This window comes from Phalacrocorax carbo, chromosome 19 (assembly GCF_963921805.1).
Source record: "Phalacrocorax carbo chromosome 19, bPhaCar2.1, whole genome shotgun sequence".
Taxonomy (NCBI): Eukaryota; Metazoa; Chordata; class Aves; order Suliformes; family Phalacrocoracidae; genus Phalacrocorax; species Phalacrocorax carbo.
In genome coordinates this window covers 3,972,451-3,992,409 of record NC_087531.1, presented here as the reverse complement: position 1 = coordinate 3,992,409, position 19,959 = coordinate 3,972,451, and the positions used below count along the sequence as shown (strand labels likewise).

The 19,959-nt window shown below is 43.2% G+C and overlaps 1 protein-coding gene across 2 annotated transcripts in view; it reads right to left on the bottom strand.

Annotated features, from left to right (window-relative positions):
- LOC135316326 (small conductance calcium-activated potassium channel protein 2) overlaps positions 1-19,959 on the bottom strand; it is a 91,969-nt gene that overhangs the window by 20,307 nt on the left and 51,703 nt on the right. For both annotated transcript variants that reach the window (XM_064469497.1, XM_064469496.1), the window contains 2 exons: positions 4,524-4,634; positions 2,888-3,015 (listed from right to left, as the gene is read on the bottom strand). In XM_064469497.1, the coding sequence (XP_064325567.1) occupies positions 2,888-3,015; positions 4,524-4,634 (239 nt within the window). The remainder of the gene's footprint in view (positions 1-2,887; positions 3,016-4,523; positions 4,635-19,959) is intronic.

Genomic DNA, 19,959 nt, shown 5'->3' with positions numbered 1-19,959 from the left:
ATTTTATAAACTTCACTTATCACAGCAAAACACCATGATTCTGGATCATGTTTCCATGGCAGCAATCAGACCATTGAAGTTCACAAATAAAGACTATTTTTTGCATGCAGACAGTGATACATTCTGCAAATTTAGGAAGGAACAGCTCATACAACTTACTTCCGAGCTCTATTTTCATTTTGTTGAAATAAAAAGACAAAACAGAAGAAGAAAAGCTGTAAAATATACTAAAACAACCAAATGAGCACAGTGGGGTCTATTCAGCAGGTGGAACGTCCTACAGAGTTGCTATTGCTTCCAATCAGTAACTGCCACATTTGGAGTATAATTCTCTCATGTTCATGATGAGGGAATCCATGGTACCTTCAAACCTTCCCATTAACTATCCCCTGCAGATTTTCTTCTTTATGCAATATATAAAATGTCTTTTAACATTATTGTTGAGTACTGATTTCATCTTCACCTTATTAAGTGTGCACAAGAAAGAAAAAAGACTGAGACCAGATGAAGGTAGCAGTCACAGACAATATTTTTAGACCTTTCAGGGATGTGATTGTGAGTTTGAGACTGTTATTATCTACTCTGATTTCTTGTATAAAATTGGCCTTGAAACTTCACACCTTTTATTCCTGTGTCCAGCCCAATGACTGGGAAGGTAAGGGAGGGGAACCAATAAAAAACTTAAGTATCCAAAAAGATGGAAGAGAGCCATTTGCTACTACAGGGTCCCTTGTTCCCTTGAGAAAAGTTCAAAGATGCAAGGAGAGAGAGAACAAATTGCACACAATACACTTCTGCAGCTGGAAGAAAGAAGACTGCTAGAGCAATGTTTTTATCCATGGTCTATTCCTCAGCATATTGAGAAAAAAATCCAGTGTTCTTGCTTAAATACAGGTTTTGGAATGGGAAGCAAAGTGCTAAAGGACAGAGGGAAATGTATTATTAACATAGGTGTTCAAAGTCTGGCTGACACAACTAGGAAAATATCACTGGCGCCACCTTCTCCACCCCACCCCCTACATGATTAATGAATTTTTAAGGCAGGTGCAGAACACCACTTGTGAAGCTCTTTGGAGTTGAATGATATATAAAGCTGCAGATAAAACCTCCTATGCTTTTTAATTTAGATTCCTCTTTTCATGCACAAGTGTGTGTACATGCACACACACACACAATAAATAGCAAGGCCAAAATGTTATGGAGTAACCTTTGCAATCAGAGATTCAAGTCCAGCAAAAGAAATACAGGACATGCCACCTTCTACCCCGCAACCCCTGCCACTCCTCTCATCCTTCCAATCCTTTAAGCTAAGCAGGATGACAGAACTGATAAAAAAAAACTTATCTACCCCAAAATGCCTCAGCTTTTGTGGACTCTATTGCATCAAGTTTTTCTAAAAGAGCACAGTAACATTTAACCCTGAAAGTTTGCTAAAAATGATATAGTAATTAAGGTTTGTAGACTACTTCATATCTTCAAAGCTTAGCTAACTAGTCCTTGCAACATTGCTATGAGACACAGAACCAATGACTGTTATCCTCAATTTACTAATAGGAAATTTGATAACTTAGCCTTCCCTTCCTCTCTTTTATGCAAGATGATGACACATAGGAATCTTTTTTCAGGAATGTAGGTGGGCTGGCTGGATGCTGCCCCCGTCTCTCCTCACAGCCTGGGTCACACACAGACCCATACTTAGAAACTATCAAAACATCAGTTCAAAATGAGCCTTAATCAATCTACATCTCCCCAGGATGTAATGGAAAATCCATTTCACACATCATAGAAAAGGCTGCCACAGGCTGGATAGGGATATCAAATAGAACAGACAAACAGCAGCATGGGTCCTGGATGTTCCTTATGATGAGTCTGTGGCTGCTGGGGACAAGTCTTTTTATTTCTCCCATGTAGTTCAAGGAAGAATAACTGAATCACTGTACAATTTTAGCTGACTGCGACTTATAAAACTCCTTCAAACACTCTCAACAATTCTGCATTACCCTGTGCTGCACATAACCAGAGTATTTTCTTTTCTAAATAGATACTACAGTAAAACCATATCTTTGTTTTACTCTGGAAAAAAAGAGAAAATCCAAACTCAAGAGCACAATTCTAGGAAGGGAGAGAGTGTGCATGTGAGGGAAGGAGAGTGCATGCAAGAAAGGAAGAGTGTGCAAAGAGGAGGAAGAGCATGTGCAAGAGAAAGACAAGGAGAAAGGGTGGGAGGGGGAGAGTGCGCAAGAGAGCAAGATAGCAAAAGAGAAACCAAGAGATAGAAAGCGAGACAATGTAAAGGAGAGAGATGGGAGGGGGAGAGCGCATGCGATTTTGTCAGAAAGAAACAGAGTGGGAGCAAGAAAGAGAGAGGAAGAAAGAGAGAGGAGGAAAGAACAAAATAGAATGGAAGGGGGAAGCGAATGAGAGAAAGGGAGAGAGAGAGAAAGACAGGGAAGGGGAAGAGAGAATGATGGGGGGAACACAAGAGGTGGAGAGAGATAAAAAGGGAGAGGGGGGAGAAAGGGAGAAAGAAAAAGGAGCAAAGAGAGGGGGAAGAGAGAAAGGGGAGAAAGAGTAAGAGATAGAAAAGAATAAGAAAATGAGAGCAAAAAGACAGAACAATAAAGAATGAGAAAGAGAGAGAAAGAGATATTGAGACATGGAAGGAAACAGAGGGAGAGGGAGAAAGAGGACAAGAAAACAATAAAGAGTGCAAAAGAGAATGAGAGAGTGAAAGAGAGAGGGGGAATGAGAGAGAAAGAGGAAGAGATAGAAATGGAATGAGAGAAAACTAGGCAGAATGAGAACAAGAGAGAATGAGGAAAAGAGAATGAGAGGGGAGGAGAGAAAAAGTGCTTGGACAGAAAAAGCAAAGTAAAATTGTACTTACTGATGAATAGCTTGCAAGAATTTTCGTTGATGTTTCCTTACTTTCGCATGGTCTATTTTTTTAACCAGCTTTGTACTTTTATAAATTAACCATGTTTCCCTGAGTACATTGGCCGCTGCATTTTTCACCTGTTTTGTAAAAGAAAAACACCAGGCTGACAAAAATAGCATCATGTTCTTTTTTATCTTTTCTAATGTAAAGTCTTTCTAAAGCACTTAAGGCTGTCTAACTGGGAAGTGGGTACATGAAGAAGCTGCAGCCAGGCCAAAGAGCAATTACCAGACCAAAGGGATTGCTGAGCAATTTCCATGTTGTTTATAAAAGTGATATTGGGACAAGCTCTCTCTGCATCTGGGAATTACTTCTCCCTTTGAAAAGAGTTAGGACCATTTGTTGCTTATGACAATATAAATTACAGTGAAGGATTATTAATTTCTTATCTGTATGGCAATTAACTAGATGCATTTTATAGGATCATAAAATTTCTCTCTTTCTTGTATCATTATTACCTTTTTTCTCTTAGCAATTTAACAGTCTTAAATTTTCAGTGCTGTTAGAACAGGGTTTTTTGTTTGTTTTGTTTTTTATACTTTTCCTTATTCTGGTTTCTTTCTTACCATTCTTGGAGGACATGTAAAAAATAACTTGTCAATAAATGTAGCCAGTGTTCTATTTCATGAGTGCTTTGAATTTTTTTTTAAATGAGGCTTTCTATAAAATGTTAAACATAAGAATACCTACAGTTCCTTCCTAGACCCTCTAATATTACCAAGAATACTTGAAAGCAATAGACAAAGAATTTCAATGCAATGTTGATTAATGACAGAATTACTAGGCTATTTGCAAAGGCAAACACTTATTACTGATCTGTATTTTCTCTCCCTCTGGTTTTATATCATGCCAGTCACTGCAGTGTCAGAGCTAACACAATGTATAGGTAAAGACATTTTAGGAATGCTATGCAGTAGCTCTTCCCAGCAGGATCTCCCAACCTTGAAACCATAAAAGCATTGGAGAACCTTGGTCTTGACTTCAGTGGAAGCAGAATGAGATTTTAGAGACTTCCTCAAGATCTTTAGTCCTTGTATTTCCACAAGATCTGGCTATCTTCAGTCTGTGAGGAAACTTCTCTAGTATCTGTGTAATGGATTTGTGATCTGAGGTACGTCTCAGATTTGGTTGCTTGTTTTGTGTGCTTTTCATTTCCTTTGAGTTTCATGAGTCTGAAACTACCAAAACACCACTATTAAGCTGATATTTAGATTTATGTGAAGGACAGCTGAATAGAATAAACCCTAAAATTTTATACATTATTCTCATATGCTGCATGGAAATTTGTCAGTTTAATATATTAGTCTCTCGTTTCACAGCTTTTAACTGTTGGTTACATCAATTATCTTTCAGCTGCAAGGACCCTCTATAGAAAATATTCAAATCCTCAAAATCTGAGAACCTGCTGTTGCCCTCAACTTCAAAGAGAAGCTCAGGGCATTCAAGTCCTCCACATAGCACCTTGCAAAATCACACCCATGAAAAAGTTCGAAAAGAGAACGGAGCATGAAGCCATTTAAAACAAATGCAGAATAAAAATTATCACACATTTCCCTTTCAGTTGTGAATATAAAGTGTGACTTACTCTTTTAGTTAGCTGGGTGTCCATCATGAAATTATGCACATGTTTTTCAGCTTTGGTAAGTTCTAACTTCCTTGCAACCACAGCTACCACCAGTGCAGTGCACCCAGCACCCTGAAAACAATAAAACAAACCCCCAAGATGTTATTGCTGCATTTTGCAGAGTTTTTAATGGCAGTTTCTCCTTTGCTGTAGAAATATGGCAGGCATAAGGTGATTGATCCCTGATAAACATACTACAACTATTTCAATTCAGAATAATAGAAGTCAGCAATTGCAGGTTAGTAAACTGCCATGGCATCAAAATAATTGGTGAGCAGCATTATTTAAAAGTTCTGCTTTTTTTCCTTCAGGCGTTGAAAATTCAAACACATCCCATTTCTAGTGTATAAACAAAGGGGGTCATCAGAACAATTTTAAAACCCAGAATATTAGTAAATAAATGCAGAATACTCTGTTCTTAACAATTCTCTACAGTGAATAAGAATTGCTAAAGAAGAAATAAGATTACATTAGCATTTGTCACACACAAAAGAAAGATTTCTTAGGATGTTCTTTAGGGCCTAAAGATAAAGTTATAATAAATTTAGTATTTCATCACTTTAGTATATGTACAGTACACCAATGGATGGTTGTAGTACAGGTATTGGTTCTTATCTATCAAGTATGGACTGCTAATCCCCTGAAAGTAGGATGGGGAAGAGAGGCATGCTCTACATAATAATGAGTATAGTCCATATATTGAATGTATTCCCTGAGCTAATATAGTATATAGGGTAAATAAATTAATGTACAATTATACATAGAATGTTGAGGGGGTGCTTTATGGGTGCCTGTGGTTGAGACACTGACAGTTTTTCAGGCCATAGACCTTGAAGCTCAAGCAGGAGCTAATATGATTTATTTTCTACCTTTTTTAGCATTGTCTTCTGTTTTGGGGGGGGCTGGCAGTAGCACCTAATCTGTCTCTGTATTATGGAGTGGTTGGTTTGGTACTAGTGTCTGTTATGGGGTGTGGATAGTGGTTGAGTTTAGGGATTTCTTTTGTATCTTTGGTGTTGTTTATGGTTTATTTAGGTGGGATGTTAGTGGTCTTTGTTTATTCTGTAGCTCTGGCAGCTGAGCCTTTTCCTGAGGCTTGAGGAGATTGACCTTTTGTGGGATATGGTGTAGGGTTTATCTTGGAGCTTCTTGTAGGGATGGCTGTTGGGTGTTTTTGCTGAGTTTTGAAAAGTTTGGGGTGGTTACTATAGATAGTGGGGAAATATTTTCTGTTCAGTTGAATTTTAGTGGAGCTGTCACATTTCATTCTTATGGGGTGGGAATATAGCAGGGTGGGGATTGTTACTGACTTTGTTGTGTTAGAACTTGTAAGTGTGTTGTCTCATGGGGAAATTTGGGCAGTTGTTTTGAGGCCTACAAGTATTTCTGTTCCTATATTTCCTATAGTATTTCTGTTTCTCATTAGAAATAGCACACATACACAGCACCATTTCTTCAAAACTTAGATGGAGAAAGTTGCAAATTTCTAGTTTGTGCTGTGTATGTACATATACATGTGTATCTACACAGACATGCATGTTCATAACAGATCAAAGCAAGCAGGTGCCAGTTCCTTTGAAATGACAGTACTTTTATCACCATCACAAATTTAATTTCTTTAAAGGACAGGAGAATAGGCTAAAATTAATCTGATAACCAGAAACAGCATACATATCACACAGCTCTAGTTATCATTTAGTCTGACACCATTACTAAAATCTGCTGCTTTAGTATCTTTCTAAACCAAGCTTCACAGGTTCTTTAAAAAAAGAAAAGTAAAATGACATTAAATATACTTAGGGTCTGTTTAACTTTCAGGTTCACCCAAATTTAGCTATTAGTGTGTAAAGCAGTCTCGTTTCACATTGAAGCTTACTGGATTTTTAGACACACACCTCTTTCTCCCATTCTCAAGGTAGTCTTTCTCCCATTCATTTACTCTCTCTCCATTCCTTCTCTATACCTGCTTTACTATCTCCAGAAAATACAGAACATCATCTCTGAACCTAGCTTCCCAAATACAAATTACACTACTAAACAGAAAAATAATTTAACTTGCTGGAAAACCTTATTCACATACTGCCTGAAAAAAAAAATGTCTCTGCACTTTCTACTTACTGATACACCAAATGATTTTTGCAAAAGCTTCCAATTAGTCTCCAAACTTCCACCACATGGGTCGCATGCAATCAGCTTCATCTGGATCTTTGGATGACCGTTGATCATCCAGGTCACCATAAATCACCTCAAACACAGCTAATTCCCTTAGATACTGGATCCCTTTCTCCAGGGTTGTCCATTTTCCTGGGCGATATGTAACAACATCTTTAAAGGGATACCTTTCCTTCACTCTGTACAGGAGTCACCTCCAGAGGCTGAGGGCTTGTGTTCTTTTCCCAACTGCTTTGTCAACGCCCCCTTCCCCAGAAAGGGATCCCAGTTGTTTGGCTTCTTTTCCCTCTAGTTCCAGGCTACTGGCCCCATTATCCCAGCATTGGAGCAGCCAGGTGACAATGTGCTCACCTGAACAATGGCTGAAATCTTTCCGCATATCTCACAACTCACTCAAGGACAGGGATCGGGTGGTCTCTATTTCATTTATGACTTCTTCCTCCTCTCCCCGTGACAGCCCTGCTTTTTCATCATCCTGTTCTAAATGAGTTGACGTCCGCTTCCAGTATTTTGTCTTGTGTATGGGGGTGACTGATACTGGTACAGGTTGATTCTCTGAGCCAGCTCCAGTACTTGTTGTGGGGGTTTGAGTGGCCACAGTACCTGTCCTCAGGGCTAGAGTGACTACAGTGCCAGTCACTTTGCATTTCAATCCAGAGACATTCTCTTCCCCTTGGGAGCACTGAATACTGTTGAGCAGGGCTCAGTAGGCATGGGCCAGGCCCCAGCATGTTGCAGTTATCTGTCTCTCTCTGGAGTTCCCAGCATAACAACATTCTTTCTCCAAATATTCTACTAGTTTTTTAGGATTGTACACTTGTTCGGGGGTGAAACTCCAAAACACTGGGGGTGCCCACTGCCCTAGGTATTTGCCCATGCTATCCCACATGCCCTGCCACTCGTAACTATCAAGCCTTGGGGCAGATTTCTGGGTGATATTCTTAAATTGCTTAGTCAAAACCAAAACAACATGCCTAAAAACTAACAATAAGTGCACCTTAACCACCCAAGGATGTTCAAGATACAAAAAGGTGGTTGTGATAAAGGTGGAGACATCATAGAAGAAAGTAGCAAAGATACCATTCCATACTTCCTCCATATAAAATCTCTCAGAGGAGGAGGTATAATTGCTAACGGCCTCAACAAGGTGGTATCCAAAGTACAGTAACGGTTTCAGCAAAAACCCCAAATACCAGATAAAGCTGAAAACGAGTGTTTGCATAACAAATCTCATAGGCAAAACGTTACTAATCACAGCAGAACACAGCAGACTCAACAAACCAACACCAATCTTTAACACCAACTGCAAAAAGGACAACATGGTGCTGTGACTAACAGCTGTTATTATCTCCAACCCTTGAGCCCCACGTTGGGCGCCAAAAAGACTGTCGTGGTTTAGCCGGCAGCTCAGACCCACAGTCGCTCGCTCCCTCCCCCACCGGTAGATGGAGGAGAGAATCAGAAGGGTAAAGCTCGTGGGTTGATATAAGAACAGTTTAATAATTACAATTAAAAGAAACAACAACAGAAAAGCAATGTAAAGGAGAACAACGAGAGGCACAAAACCCCGGGGTAGGGGGGAAGGGAGAGGGGAACGAACCGCTAAAACAAACCGCTCACAATGCAGTTGCCCACGACCCGACGCCACGCGACTCCTAAGCCACCAAATGCCCCCCCTTAATATACTGGTCATAGTGTCACATGGTATGGAAAGAACATGCCATTGGCCACCCGCCCCCACCATGGCCCTGCCCCTCCCAACCCTGCCGCGGGAAGCTGGAAAGATAGCCGAACCCCCACAGTGAGGAGAATTAACCCCTTCTCAGCCAAAACCAGCACACAGAGGAAATTAAATAGCTGTGTACCTTGCTCAGTCTCTCGAAGGACCCTTCTGTTGTGGGGTCGCTGAAGAACAACAGGTCCCGATCGCCACCACAACAGTGCACCGGCGGCAATATTGCACCAACCGAGACTCTCTGATCCCCATCCATGAGCTCATTCACGGACTGGAGAGCCAAGGAGTCATCAGTAAAACCCACTCACCCTTTAACAGTCCCATATGGCTTATGTAGAAGTCTAATGGAGAGTGTAGGTTAACAGTAGACTATCGTGGCCTGAATGAAGTCACTCCACCGTTGAGTGCTGCTGTGCCAGACATGCTAGAACTTCAGTATGAACTGGAGTCAAAGGCAGCCAAGTGGTATGCCACAGTTGATATTGCTAATGCATTCTTCTCAATCCCTCTGGCAGCAGAGTGCAGGCCACAGTTTGCTTTCACATGGAGGGGCGTCCAGTACACCCGGAATCAACTGCCCCAGGGGTGGAAACACAGCCCTACCATTTGCCATGGACTGATTCAGACTGTACTGGAACAGGGAGAAGCTCCAGAACATCTTCAGTACATTGATGACATCATTGTGTGGGGCAGCACAGCAGAAGAAGTTTTTGAGAAAGGAGAGAAAATAGTCCAAATACTCCTGAAAGCTGGTTTTGCCATAAAACAAAGTAAGGCCAAGGGACCTGCACAAGAGATCCAGGTCTTAGGAATCAAATGGCAAGATGGACGTCGTCAGATCCCAATGGATGTGATCAACAAAATAGCAGCCATGTCTCCACCAACTAGCAAAAAGGAAACACAAGCTTTCTTGGGCGTTGTGGGTTTTTGGAGAATGCATATTCCACGTTACAGTCTGATGGTTAGCCCTCTCTATCAAGTGACCTGGAAGAAGAATGATTTCAAATGGGGCCTTGAGCAACAACAAGCCTTTGAACAGATTAAACAAGAAATAGTTCATGCAGTAGCCCTTGGGCCAGTCCGGGCAGGACAAGATGTAAAAAATGTGCTCTACACCGCAGCTGGGGAGAATGATCCTACCTGTAGCCTCTGGCAGAAAAGGCCAGGGGAGACCTGAGGTCGACCCCTAAGGTTTTGGAGTCGGGGATACAGAGGGTCCGAAGCCTGCTATACTCCAACTGAAAAAGAGATATTAGCAGCATAGGAATGGGTTCAAGCTGCTTCAGAAGTGGTTGGTACTGAAGCACAGCTGCCCCTGGCACCCTGACTGCTGGTGCTGGGCTGGATGTTCAAAGGAAACATCCCCTCTACACACCATGCAACTGATGCTACGTGGAGTAAATGGGTTGCACTGATCACCCAGCGGGCTCGAGTAGGAATCCCCAGTTGCCCAGGAATCTTGGAAGTGATTATGGACTGGCCAGAAGGCAAAGATCTTGGAATATCACCAGTGGAAGGGGTGACATGTGCTGAAGAAGCCCCACTGTATAACAAACTGCCAGAAAATAAGAAGCAATATGCCCTGTTCACTGATGGGTCCTGTTGCCTTGTGGGAAAGCACCAGAGATGGAAGGCTGCTGTATGGAGTCCTACACAACAAGTAGCAGAAACTGCTGAAGGAGAAGGTGAATCGAGCCAGTTTGCAGAGGTAAAGGCCATCCAGCTGGCCTTAGTCATTGATGAACAGGAAAAGTGGCCAGTGCTCTATCTTTATACTGACTCATGGATGGTGGCAAATGCCCTGTGGGGCTGATTACTGCAGTGGAAGCAAAGCAACTGGCAGTGCAGAGGCAAACCCATCTGGGCTGCCACATTGTGGCAAGATATTGCTGCCCGGGTAGAGAACCTGGTTGTGAAAGTACTTCATGTGGATGCTCACGTCCCCAAGAGTCGGGCCACTGAAGAACATCGAAACAACCAGCGGGTGGATCAGTCTGCCAAGATTGAAGTGGCTCAGATAGATCTATATTGGCAACATAACTGTGAATTATTTTCAGCTCAGTGGGCCCATGACACCTCAAGCCATCAAGGAAGAGATGCAACATACAGATGGGCCTGTGATAGAGGGGTAGACTTGACCATCAACAGTATTGCACCTTATTCATGAATGTGAAACCTGTGCTGCAATCAAGCAAGCGAAGCAGGTAAAGCCTCTGTGGTATGGGGGATTGTAGGGGAATAGACAGGGATCGGCGACCGGAAGATTACGGGATGTGACGGAAAGATAGACTCCTCCCCATAGGAGTGGCAGGAACAGGAACCGCAAGAGCTATATAAGCGTGTGACGCAGCCAAATAGACGGACATTTTGCATCCATCATATTGATGTCTGTGCATCACTGTCCCCAGGGTGGGTAGAGCCCTGTGTCCCGGAGATATGCGGCCCAAGATAAGTTCTCCCGTAGAAGCGTACAGCTACAGGGGATGATGTCTGAAATATCAATATGGGGAGGCCTGGTAGATGACCTTTGACGAAATCGAGCAAAGTGCAGCAGTGATGGAACAAGGACTGACTTAAAGCATGCAACAATCCAAGACTACACGCACCATCTTTCCTGCCCGGAAAGACTGTTAGAATAGATGGAGCCCAAAATCAAAGACTAAATTAACTCAGTGGTCATTTTATGGACATTTGTTGCCTTTTTACAGACATTTTACAGGGGTGGTCCATAGACTAACGGAATGCTAAATGTTCCTGTGTGTATTATCAAAGGATGGGAAGGGGGAGGGGGGGTGGTTATTGAGGCTGTATTGGATAGTATGGGACCTGAGCGTGATGTAAATGGCATGGAATAAGGGATGGATACTGTCATGGTTTTACCTTGGATAGAGTTCCTTTTCTTCACCATCGCTGGCATAGTGCTGTGTTTTGGATTAATATAAGAATAATATTGATAACACGCTGATGTTTCAGTTGTTGCTAAGTAGTGCTTACACTAGTCAAGGACTTTTCCAGCTTCCCATGCTCTGCCAGGTGCACAAGAAGCCGGGAGGGGAGGGGGGCACAGCTAAGAGAGCAGATTCAAACTGGCCAAGGGGATATTCCATATCATGTAATGTCATGCCCAGTATGTTAACTGGTTGCAGCTGGCCAGGGGAGAAAGGAAGCAATGGCAGCTCGGGGACGGGCAGCATCGGTTGGCAGGTGGTGAGCGGTTGTATCGTTTGTGTTTCTGGGTTTTCTTTTTCCTTTTCCATTTTATTATATTATCATTATTATTATTATCATAATCATTATTATTATAATTATTCTTTTCATTGTAATTATTAAATGGTGCTTATCTCAACCCACAAGTTCTTTTGCTCTTCTGATTCTCTCCCCCATCCCACAGGGGTGGGGAGAGTGAGCAAGCGGCTGCATGGTGTTTAGTTTCCGACTGAGGCTGAACCACGACAAAGTTATAGCTAATTACTCTGTGCATCCTATGACAAAACAGTTAATTGTAACTCATCCATTTTATCTTCCTTCTACTTATTTTTTCCAAATGTATTGACTTTTAATATAGACAAATAAACTCCCTATTCTCATACTAGACCAAGAGCTATTCAACCACCTCCATATTTTTCGTATATTTTTAATACTTCATTTATTCCCATTCTTCCCATCCTACAGTCAATAATTATGCATCTTCCCATAGCTTCTCTTGATTGCCTCTCCTTTTACTTCTACCAATTTATACTTCCCTTCCTTACATTTTTGTTGTCTTCACTATATACTTCTCATAAAGGAAGGAAAAATTGGCAAAACATTCCAAGGCCCTGACTCTGTAAAATAGTTAAGCAGGTGAAAATACTATCCATGTGTAAGCAGTGCCACTGAAGTTAATAACAGCACAAATAAAGTGCTCCACCTGTAGCTGAGCTCAGCCTGCTGACCAGGAACTGAGAGATCTGGCGGGTATGCATTGATTACCACTGCATGTTCAGTAGATAGCCAAAACTCAGACAAGTTTCATGGCCTGGTGAAAATGATGTGGGTCTCCCCATCTATTCTATATCCTCTTCTGATACAGAAGATGGCACTCATATTTCTATTCATCAATCACTCTCTGCAGTCCTAATTAATGTATAGAGAAGACAGAGGACCCATTTACTATCCAATTTATCATCTACATGGTCCATAGTCTGCCAGTCTGCATAGACTGCTTCCTAGTGAAGTCTCATCGGAAAAACACTGATAGGTGCTTTAGAGAGGTACTCAGTTCAGTTTCTCTTGCCAGTATATAAACAACTTCTGCATTTACCAATGCCACCAACTCTGTACTGCACTGTTTCAATATTTTCATTAAAGATTAACATATTTAAGTTCTTTGCAAGATCAATAATAAATTGTTCAATATGACAGAACACATTCTTTAAATATTTACCTTATTTTTTCAAGAATACAAATGGTTCACAGTTTTCTTTTTTGCTTATTTTAATTTTTCTAATACATCAGATAGACTACTGGCTTACTCTTAATGATTCTCAACTGTTTGTTTTCTTTTAGTATCATCAGAATAATATGTAAAGATTTTCCTATTTTCCAGGAGAATTTAAAACATGTCATTTAAACCAGCATCTCAAGATAGCAGTAGCTTCAGTTTTAATAGCCACAATTTGGTGCCATCAGCAGACTGCATAAAGTCTACTCCCTGGCAGAAGCACAACACCTGGGCTCTCTCCCTTCTATAGGGTCAAGACACAAAAGGAGCCCTCCTTGGGCCACCAGTTCTGCAAAGCCAATATTAACTCTTCAGTGGTCTGTGCAACCACTCTTGTAACCAGTCATTTACAGATGTTTCCCTGAATTTAAACATGTGTTCGTAAGTACTTCTATTTATTTTCCCTTCTGTACTTTTTAACAGGGGCCTTATCCAAAAGCAAAAATTCAGTGGTATTGGGTATTGATCACAGTAATCTACTTGGTACTTTAGATGCTAGGGAATTAAATTTTTCCTCTTGAAATCACATAGATGGTTTGCTTTTACTTGTTTTAGTAATTCAACAGTTATTGTGTCTTTTAATTAGACAATAATCATTCCTCTTGAAATAGAAGTAGGTAGGTCTGTTCTTTTAGAATCTTATCTTTTCCACAATAAACATGAATTAGTTATTGTACAAGTTTCAAAAGTGTAGCTGTTTTTAAAGAATTATATTTAAGAGCTATGAACTTTTTGGTCTTGGAGTTTAGGCTGGAGGATATGCTTATTAATATGTTCACTGTTTCATACTTTATATCTTTCAGATCCTTTACCAAAGAAAAAGCAATAATTTCAACATCCAAATTTCTCACATTGCTTCATAATTTTCTTCTCAAAGATGACAGCTTGCCAAAGCCATATTGCTGATGTCCTTTAAAATTTAATTAGGGGTCAGATTTTCATTACTCTTTTAACTACCATCACACACTAACTACCTGACCCCTTTTTTGTTGAGAGTGCTTTCTGTCTCTGGAGTTATTTATCCCAAACTCATCATGTGATTCTGACTACATAGTACTACTGTGTGTTTGGAGCCTTACTGCTTCAAATGTAGCTGCAGAATTTTTAATCATAAAAAGCTGTCAAAGACATGAAGGTGAATATCATCTGTACCTTTTACAAACCTAATTTTCAAAGGGATCTTGTTTCAGTTGAGAAAAAGAAATGCTGTGTGTGTAATCACTATATATTAACCAGTACTGTAGCTTTTCACTAAAGCATTGGAAACAGCTGCTGTATATAATTTTACACCTGATTCCAAATGGTGCTGTCATAAGCAAAATGACAAATACAGCTTAGAATTTCACCTTCTGTGTGGTTCATTCATGAGTGCATAGAAAAACCTTGCAGTAATCTGGAGACCATTTCTGTTATTTTATTTTTACCTTTTTTTCATCATAACAGAATCATACAGCCTACCCACAGTCATTAAAATTTTAAGACCAGTCCAGATGCTGCTGTCATTTGTATCAATATAAACCCAATAGCAATGTGAAACCCATGGCTGATTAGTATCAATACTAACATTTTCACTGCAGTTAACCTAGAATTTAGCTGTTGTCAAGAGATCTGTTGTCAAGGGTGTAGTCAGAGATGATAATGAGGAGGGATAATGATCTAATATCTGCATCTTTGTCGTGGTTCAGCCTCAGCTGGCAACTGAACACCACGCAGCCGCCCGCTCACCCCCCGCCCACCCCTGTGGGATGGGGAAGAGAATCGGACGAGCAAAAGAACTTGTGGGTTGAGATAAGCACAGTTTAATAACTACAATAGAATGATGATGATAAATGATTATGATAATAATGACAGTAATGTTAATATAATAAAAGGGAAAAGGAAGGAAAGGGAAAACAGGGAACAAAAACGCAGAAACACGAACGATACAACCGCTCACCACCCGCCGACCGACGCTGCCCGTCCCCGAGCCGCGATTGCTCCCTCCCTCCCCCGGCCAGCCCCTCCCAGGTAGCATACTGGGCATGACGTTACATGATATGGAATATCCCTTTGGTCAGTTTGAATCCACTCTCTTAGCTGTGCCCCCTCCCCTCCCGGCTTCTTGTGCACCCAGCAGAGCATGGGAGGCTAGACATGTCCTTGACTAGTATCAGCGCTGCCCAGCAACAGCCTAAACATCTGTGTGTTATCTCAACAGGTTTTTTTTCCATGCTAATTTCAAAGCACAGCACTATACCAGCTAGAGTGAAGAAAATTAACTCTATCCCAGCTGAAACCATGACAGTATCCACCCCTTATTCCATATCATTGACATCATGCTCAGGTCCCATACTATTCAGTACAACTTCAATAATCCTTATCCATCTTCTTATCCTTTAACAATATATATATATATATATATATATATACAGATTTTCATTTATCATTCCACTAGTTTATGGAACACCCCTGTAGAATGCCTGTGAAATGTCCATTGAGTTCATTTAGTCCATGACTTTGGATTTCATCTCTTGTAAGGGTCCTTCAGAGAGGCGGTGTGCGTGGGGTCAGGTTGTTGCATGTCAGTCCTTGTTCCATCACCGCTGCACTGGTAGTTCGTGTTCTCTCACTGCTGCACTTTGCTCGGTTCCATTGAAAGTTCATTTGCTATTATCATTAATTGGGAGATTCCCACCGCGATAACATTCCACTGATGCAACCATAGTAGTGATGACATACAACATCATATTACAATTAACAGCATATTATTCAGTTCATTGGCTGTTTTCACCCAAAATTAAATCCCCCTGGGGTACACACCGAACTCCTCCATCCTCCCGCATCACCCACCAAGTGCACCCAGGTCCTCGAGCAAACGCAATCCCACGAGTGGGTTTGCCTCTGCTGGAAGCAGGAATAACCCAGACTGTCTTGCCCAGCATATTTTTTATGTGCACTACAGGGACTCTATCCCCTTCCACAGTACGTAAGGATTCTGATTGGGCCGGGCCAGCTCGCCTGGCAGATCCCCTTGTGTTGACTAACCAGGTGGCTTTTGCTAAATGTGTATCCCAGTGTTTAAATGTTCCACCCCCCATTGCTCTCAGTGTCATCTTTAATAGTCCATTGTATCTTTCGATTTTCCCAGAGGCTGGTGCGTGATAGGGGATGTGATACACCCACTCAATGCCATGCTCTTTGGCCCAGGTGTCTATAAGGTTATTTCGGAAATGAGTCCCATTATCTGACTCAATTCTCTCTGGGGTGCCATGTCGCCACAGGACTTGTTTTTCGAGACCCAGGATAGTGTTCCGGGCAGTGGCGTGGGGGACAGGATATGTTTCCAGCCAGCCGGTGGTTGCTTCTACCATGGTGAGAACATGGCGCTTGCCTTGGCGGGTCTGTGGGAGTGTGATATAGTCAATTTGCCAGGCCTCCCCATATTTATATTTCAGCCATCGTCCCCCATACCACAGAGGCTTTACCCGCTTCACTTGCTTGATTGCAGCACATGTTTCACATTCGTGGATAACCTGCGCAATAACGTCCATGGTCAAGTCCACCCCTCGATCACGAGCCCACCTGTATGTTGCATCTCTCCCTTGATGGCCTGAGGTGTCATGGGCCCACCGAGCTAGAAATAGTTCACCCTTATGTTGCCAGTCCAGATCCACCTCAGCCACTTCAATCTTGGCAGCCTGATCTACCTGCTGGTTGTTTCGATGTTCTTCAGTGGCCCGACTCTTAGGGACGTGAGCATCCACATGCCGTACCTTTACAACCAGGTTCTCTACCCGGGCAGCAATATCTTGCCACAATGTGGCAGCCCAGATGGGTTTGCCTCTGCGCTGCCAGTTGCTTTGCTTCCACTGCTGTAGCCAGCCCCACAGGGCATTAGCCACCATCCAGGAATCAGTATAGAGATAGAGCACTGGCCACTTTTCCCGTTCAGCGATGTCTAAGGCCAGCTGGATGGCCTTTACTTCTGCAAACTGGCTCGATTCACCTTCTCCTTCAGCAGTTTCTGCTACTTGTCGTGTAGGACTCCATACAGCAGCCTTCCATCTCCGGTGCTTTCCCACAAGGCGACAGGACCCATCAGTAAACAGGGCATATTGCTTCTCATCTTCTGGCAGTGTGTTATACAGTGGGGCTTCTTCAGCACGTGTCACCTCCTCCTCTGGTGATATTCCAAAGTCTTTGCCTTCTGGCCAGTCCATAATCACTTCCAAGATTCCTGGGCGACTGGGGTTTCCTACTCGAGCCCGCTGGGTAATCAGTGCAACCCATTTACTCCACGTAGCATCAGTTGCATGGTGTGTAGAGGGGACATTTCCTTTGAACATCCAGCCCAGCACTGGCAGTCGGGGTGCCAGGAGCAACTGTGCTTCAGTACCAACCACTTCTGAAGCAGCTCGGACCCCTTCATATGCTGCCAATATCTCTTTTTCAGTTGGAGTATAGCGGGCTTCGGACCCTCTGTATCCCCGACTCCAAAACCATAGGGGTCGACCTCGGGTCTCCCCTGGTGCCTTCTGCCAGAGGCTCCAGGTAGGGCCATTCTCCCCAGCTGCGGTGTAGAGCACATTTTTAATATCTTGTCCTGCCCGGACTGGCCCAAGAGCTACTGCATGAACTATTTCCCGTTTAATCTGTTCAAAGGCTTGTTGTTGTTCAGGGCCCCATTTGAAATCATTCTTTTTCCGGGTCACTTGATGGAGGGGGCTTACAATCAGGCTGTAGTGTGGAATATGCATTCTCCAAAAACCCACAACGCCCAAGAAAGCTTGTGTTTCCTTTTTGCTGGTTGGTGGAGACATGGCTGTTATTTTGTTGATCACATCCATGGGGATCTGACGACGACCATCTTGCCATTTGATTCCTAAGACCTGGATCTCTTGTGCAGGTCCCTTGGCCTTACTTTGTTTTATGGCAAAACCAGCTTTCAGGAGGATTTGAACTATTTCCTTCCCTTTCTCAAAAACTTCTTCTGCTGTATTGCCCCACACGATGATGTCATCAATGTATTGTAGGTGTTCGGGAGCTCCACCTTGTTCCAAAGCATTATGGATCAGTCCATGGCAAATGGTAGGGCTGTGTTTCCACCCCTGGGGCAGTCGATTCCAGGTGTACTGGACCCCCCTCCAACTAAAAGCAAACTGTGGCCTGCACTCTGCTGCCAGAGGGATTGAGAAGAATGCATTAGCGATATCAATTGTGGCATACCACTTGGCTGCCTTGGACTCCAGTTCATATTGAAGTTCTAGCATGTCTGGCACAGCAGCACTCAATGGTGGAGTGACTTCATCCAGGCCACGATACTCCACTGTTAGCCTCCACTCTCCATTAGACTTCCGGACTGGCCATATGGGACTGTTAAAGGGTGAGTGGGTTTTACTGATGACTCCTTGGCTCTCCAGTCGACGAATGAGCCCGTGGATAGGGATCAGAGAGTCTCTGTTGGTGCGATATTGCCGTCGGTGCACTGTTGTGGTGGCGATCGGCACCTGTTGTTCTTTGACCTTCAGCAACCCCACAACAGAAGGGTCCTTCGAGAGGCCAGGCAAAGTAGACAGCTGTTTAATTTCCGCCGTCTCCAAGGCGGCTACACCAAAAGCCCACTTGTAACCTTTTGGGTCCTTGAGATACCCTCTCCTGAGATAGTCTATGCCAAGGATGCACGGAGCCTCGGGGCCAGTCACAATGGGGTGCTTCTGCCACTCATTGCCAGTTAGGCTCACTTCAGCCTCCAATACAGTTAGCTCTTGGGATCCCCCTGTCACTCCAGCAATGCTGATGGGTTCTGCCCCTATATAGTTTGATGGCATTAAGGTACACTGTGCACCGGTGTCCACTAAAGCTCTATATTCCTGTGGGTCAGATGTGCCAGGCCATCGGATCCACACAGTCCAGTAAACCCGGTTATCCCTTTCCTCCACCTGGCTGGAGGCAGGGCCCCCCTAGTCCTGATCATAGTATTCATCACTCACTTCCGGTAGATATGAATCACGGGTGTCTCTGTTAAGATCAGTCAGGCCATCAGCACTTCTGCTCCTCTGTCTGGAGAATTGCTTACGGGAAACTGGGGCAGCAGCTCTCCTGGAGAAACTTCCCTGAGTAATTGTTCTCCCTTGCAGCTCATGTACCCGCGCCTCTAAGGCTGAGGTAGGTTTTCCATCCCACTTCTTCATGTCCTCTCCGTGATCACGCAGGTAAAACCATAGGGTGCCCCGTCGTGTGTATCCCTTCTCTTGAGCCAAGGGACGATTACTCCTAATGGCTGAGATACTGGTCCGTACTGGTGGGGAGTAGGACATATCTTCTTTGAGTTGCTGGAACTCTCGGGACAGTTTCTCAACAGCAGAGACGAGCGAGGAAGAGAGATTCGCTTCATATTCCCGGAGTCTATCAATCAACTCAGCCACCGTTGGTGTCTCGTCATCTTTCCAGGACATCACTGCCAATGAGTTTGCATACGAGGATGGTGCGCTCCGTACAAACTTCCGCCACATGGGTCGTGTACACTCGGCTTCATCTGGATCTTTGGAGGACCGTTGATCGTCCAGGTCACCATAAACCACCTCAAGCACGGCTAATTCCCTTAGATGCTGAACGCCTTTCTCCATGGTCGTCCATTTTCCTAGGCGAAATACAATATCTTCTTTGAAGGGATACCTCTCTCTCACCGCGGCCAGGAGCCGCCTCCAGAGGCTGAGGGCTTGTGTTCCTTTTCCAATCGCTTTATCAATGCCCCCTTCCCTAGAGAGGGATCCCAGTTGTTTGGCTTCCTTCCCCTCTAATTCCAAACTACTGGCCCCATTATCCCAGCATCGGAGCAGCCAGGTGATAACGTGCTCACCTGAATGACGCCCGAAATCTTTCCGTATATCCCGCAACTCACTCAAGGATAGAGATCGGGTAGTTTCCGTTTCTTGTACACATGGTTCCTCCTCCTCCTCCTCTTCTCGTGATGGCCCTGGTTCATCGTAATCTCTTTCTAAACGAGTTGACTTTCTCTTCCATGATTT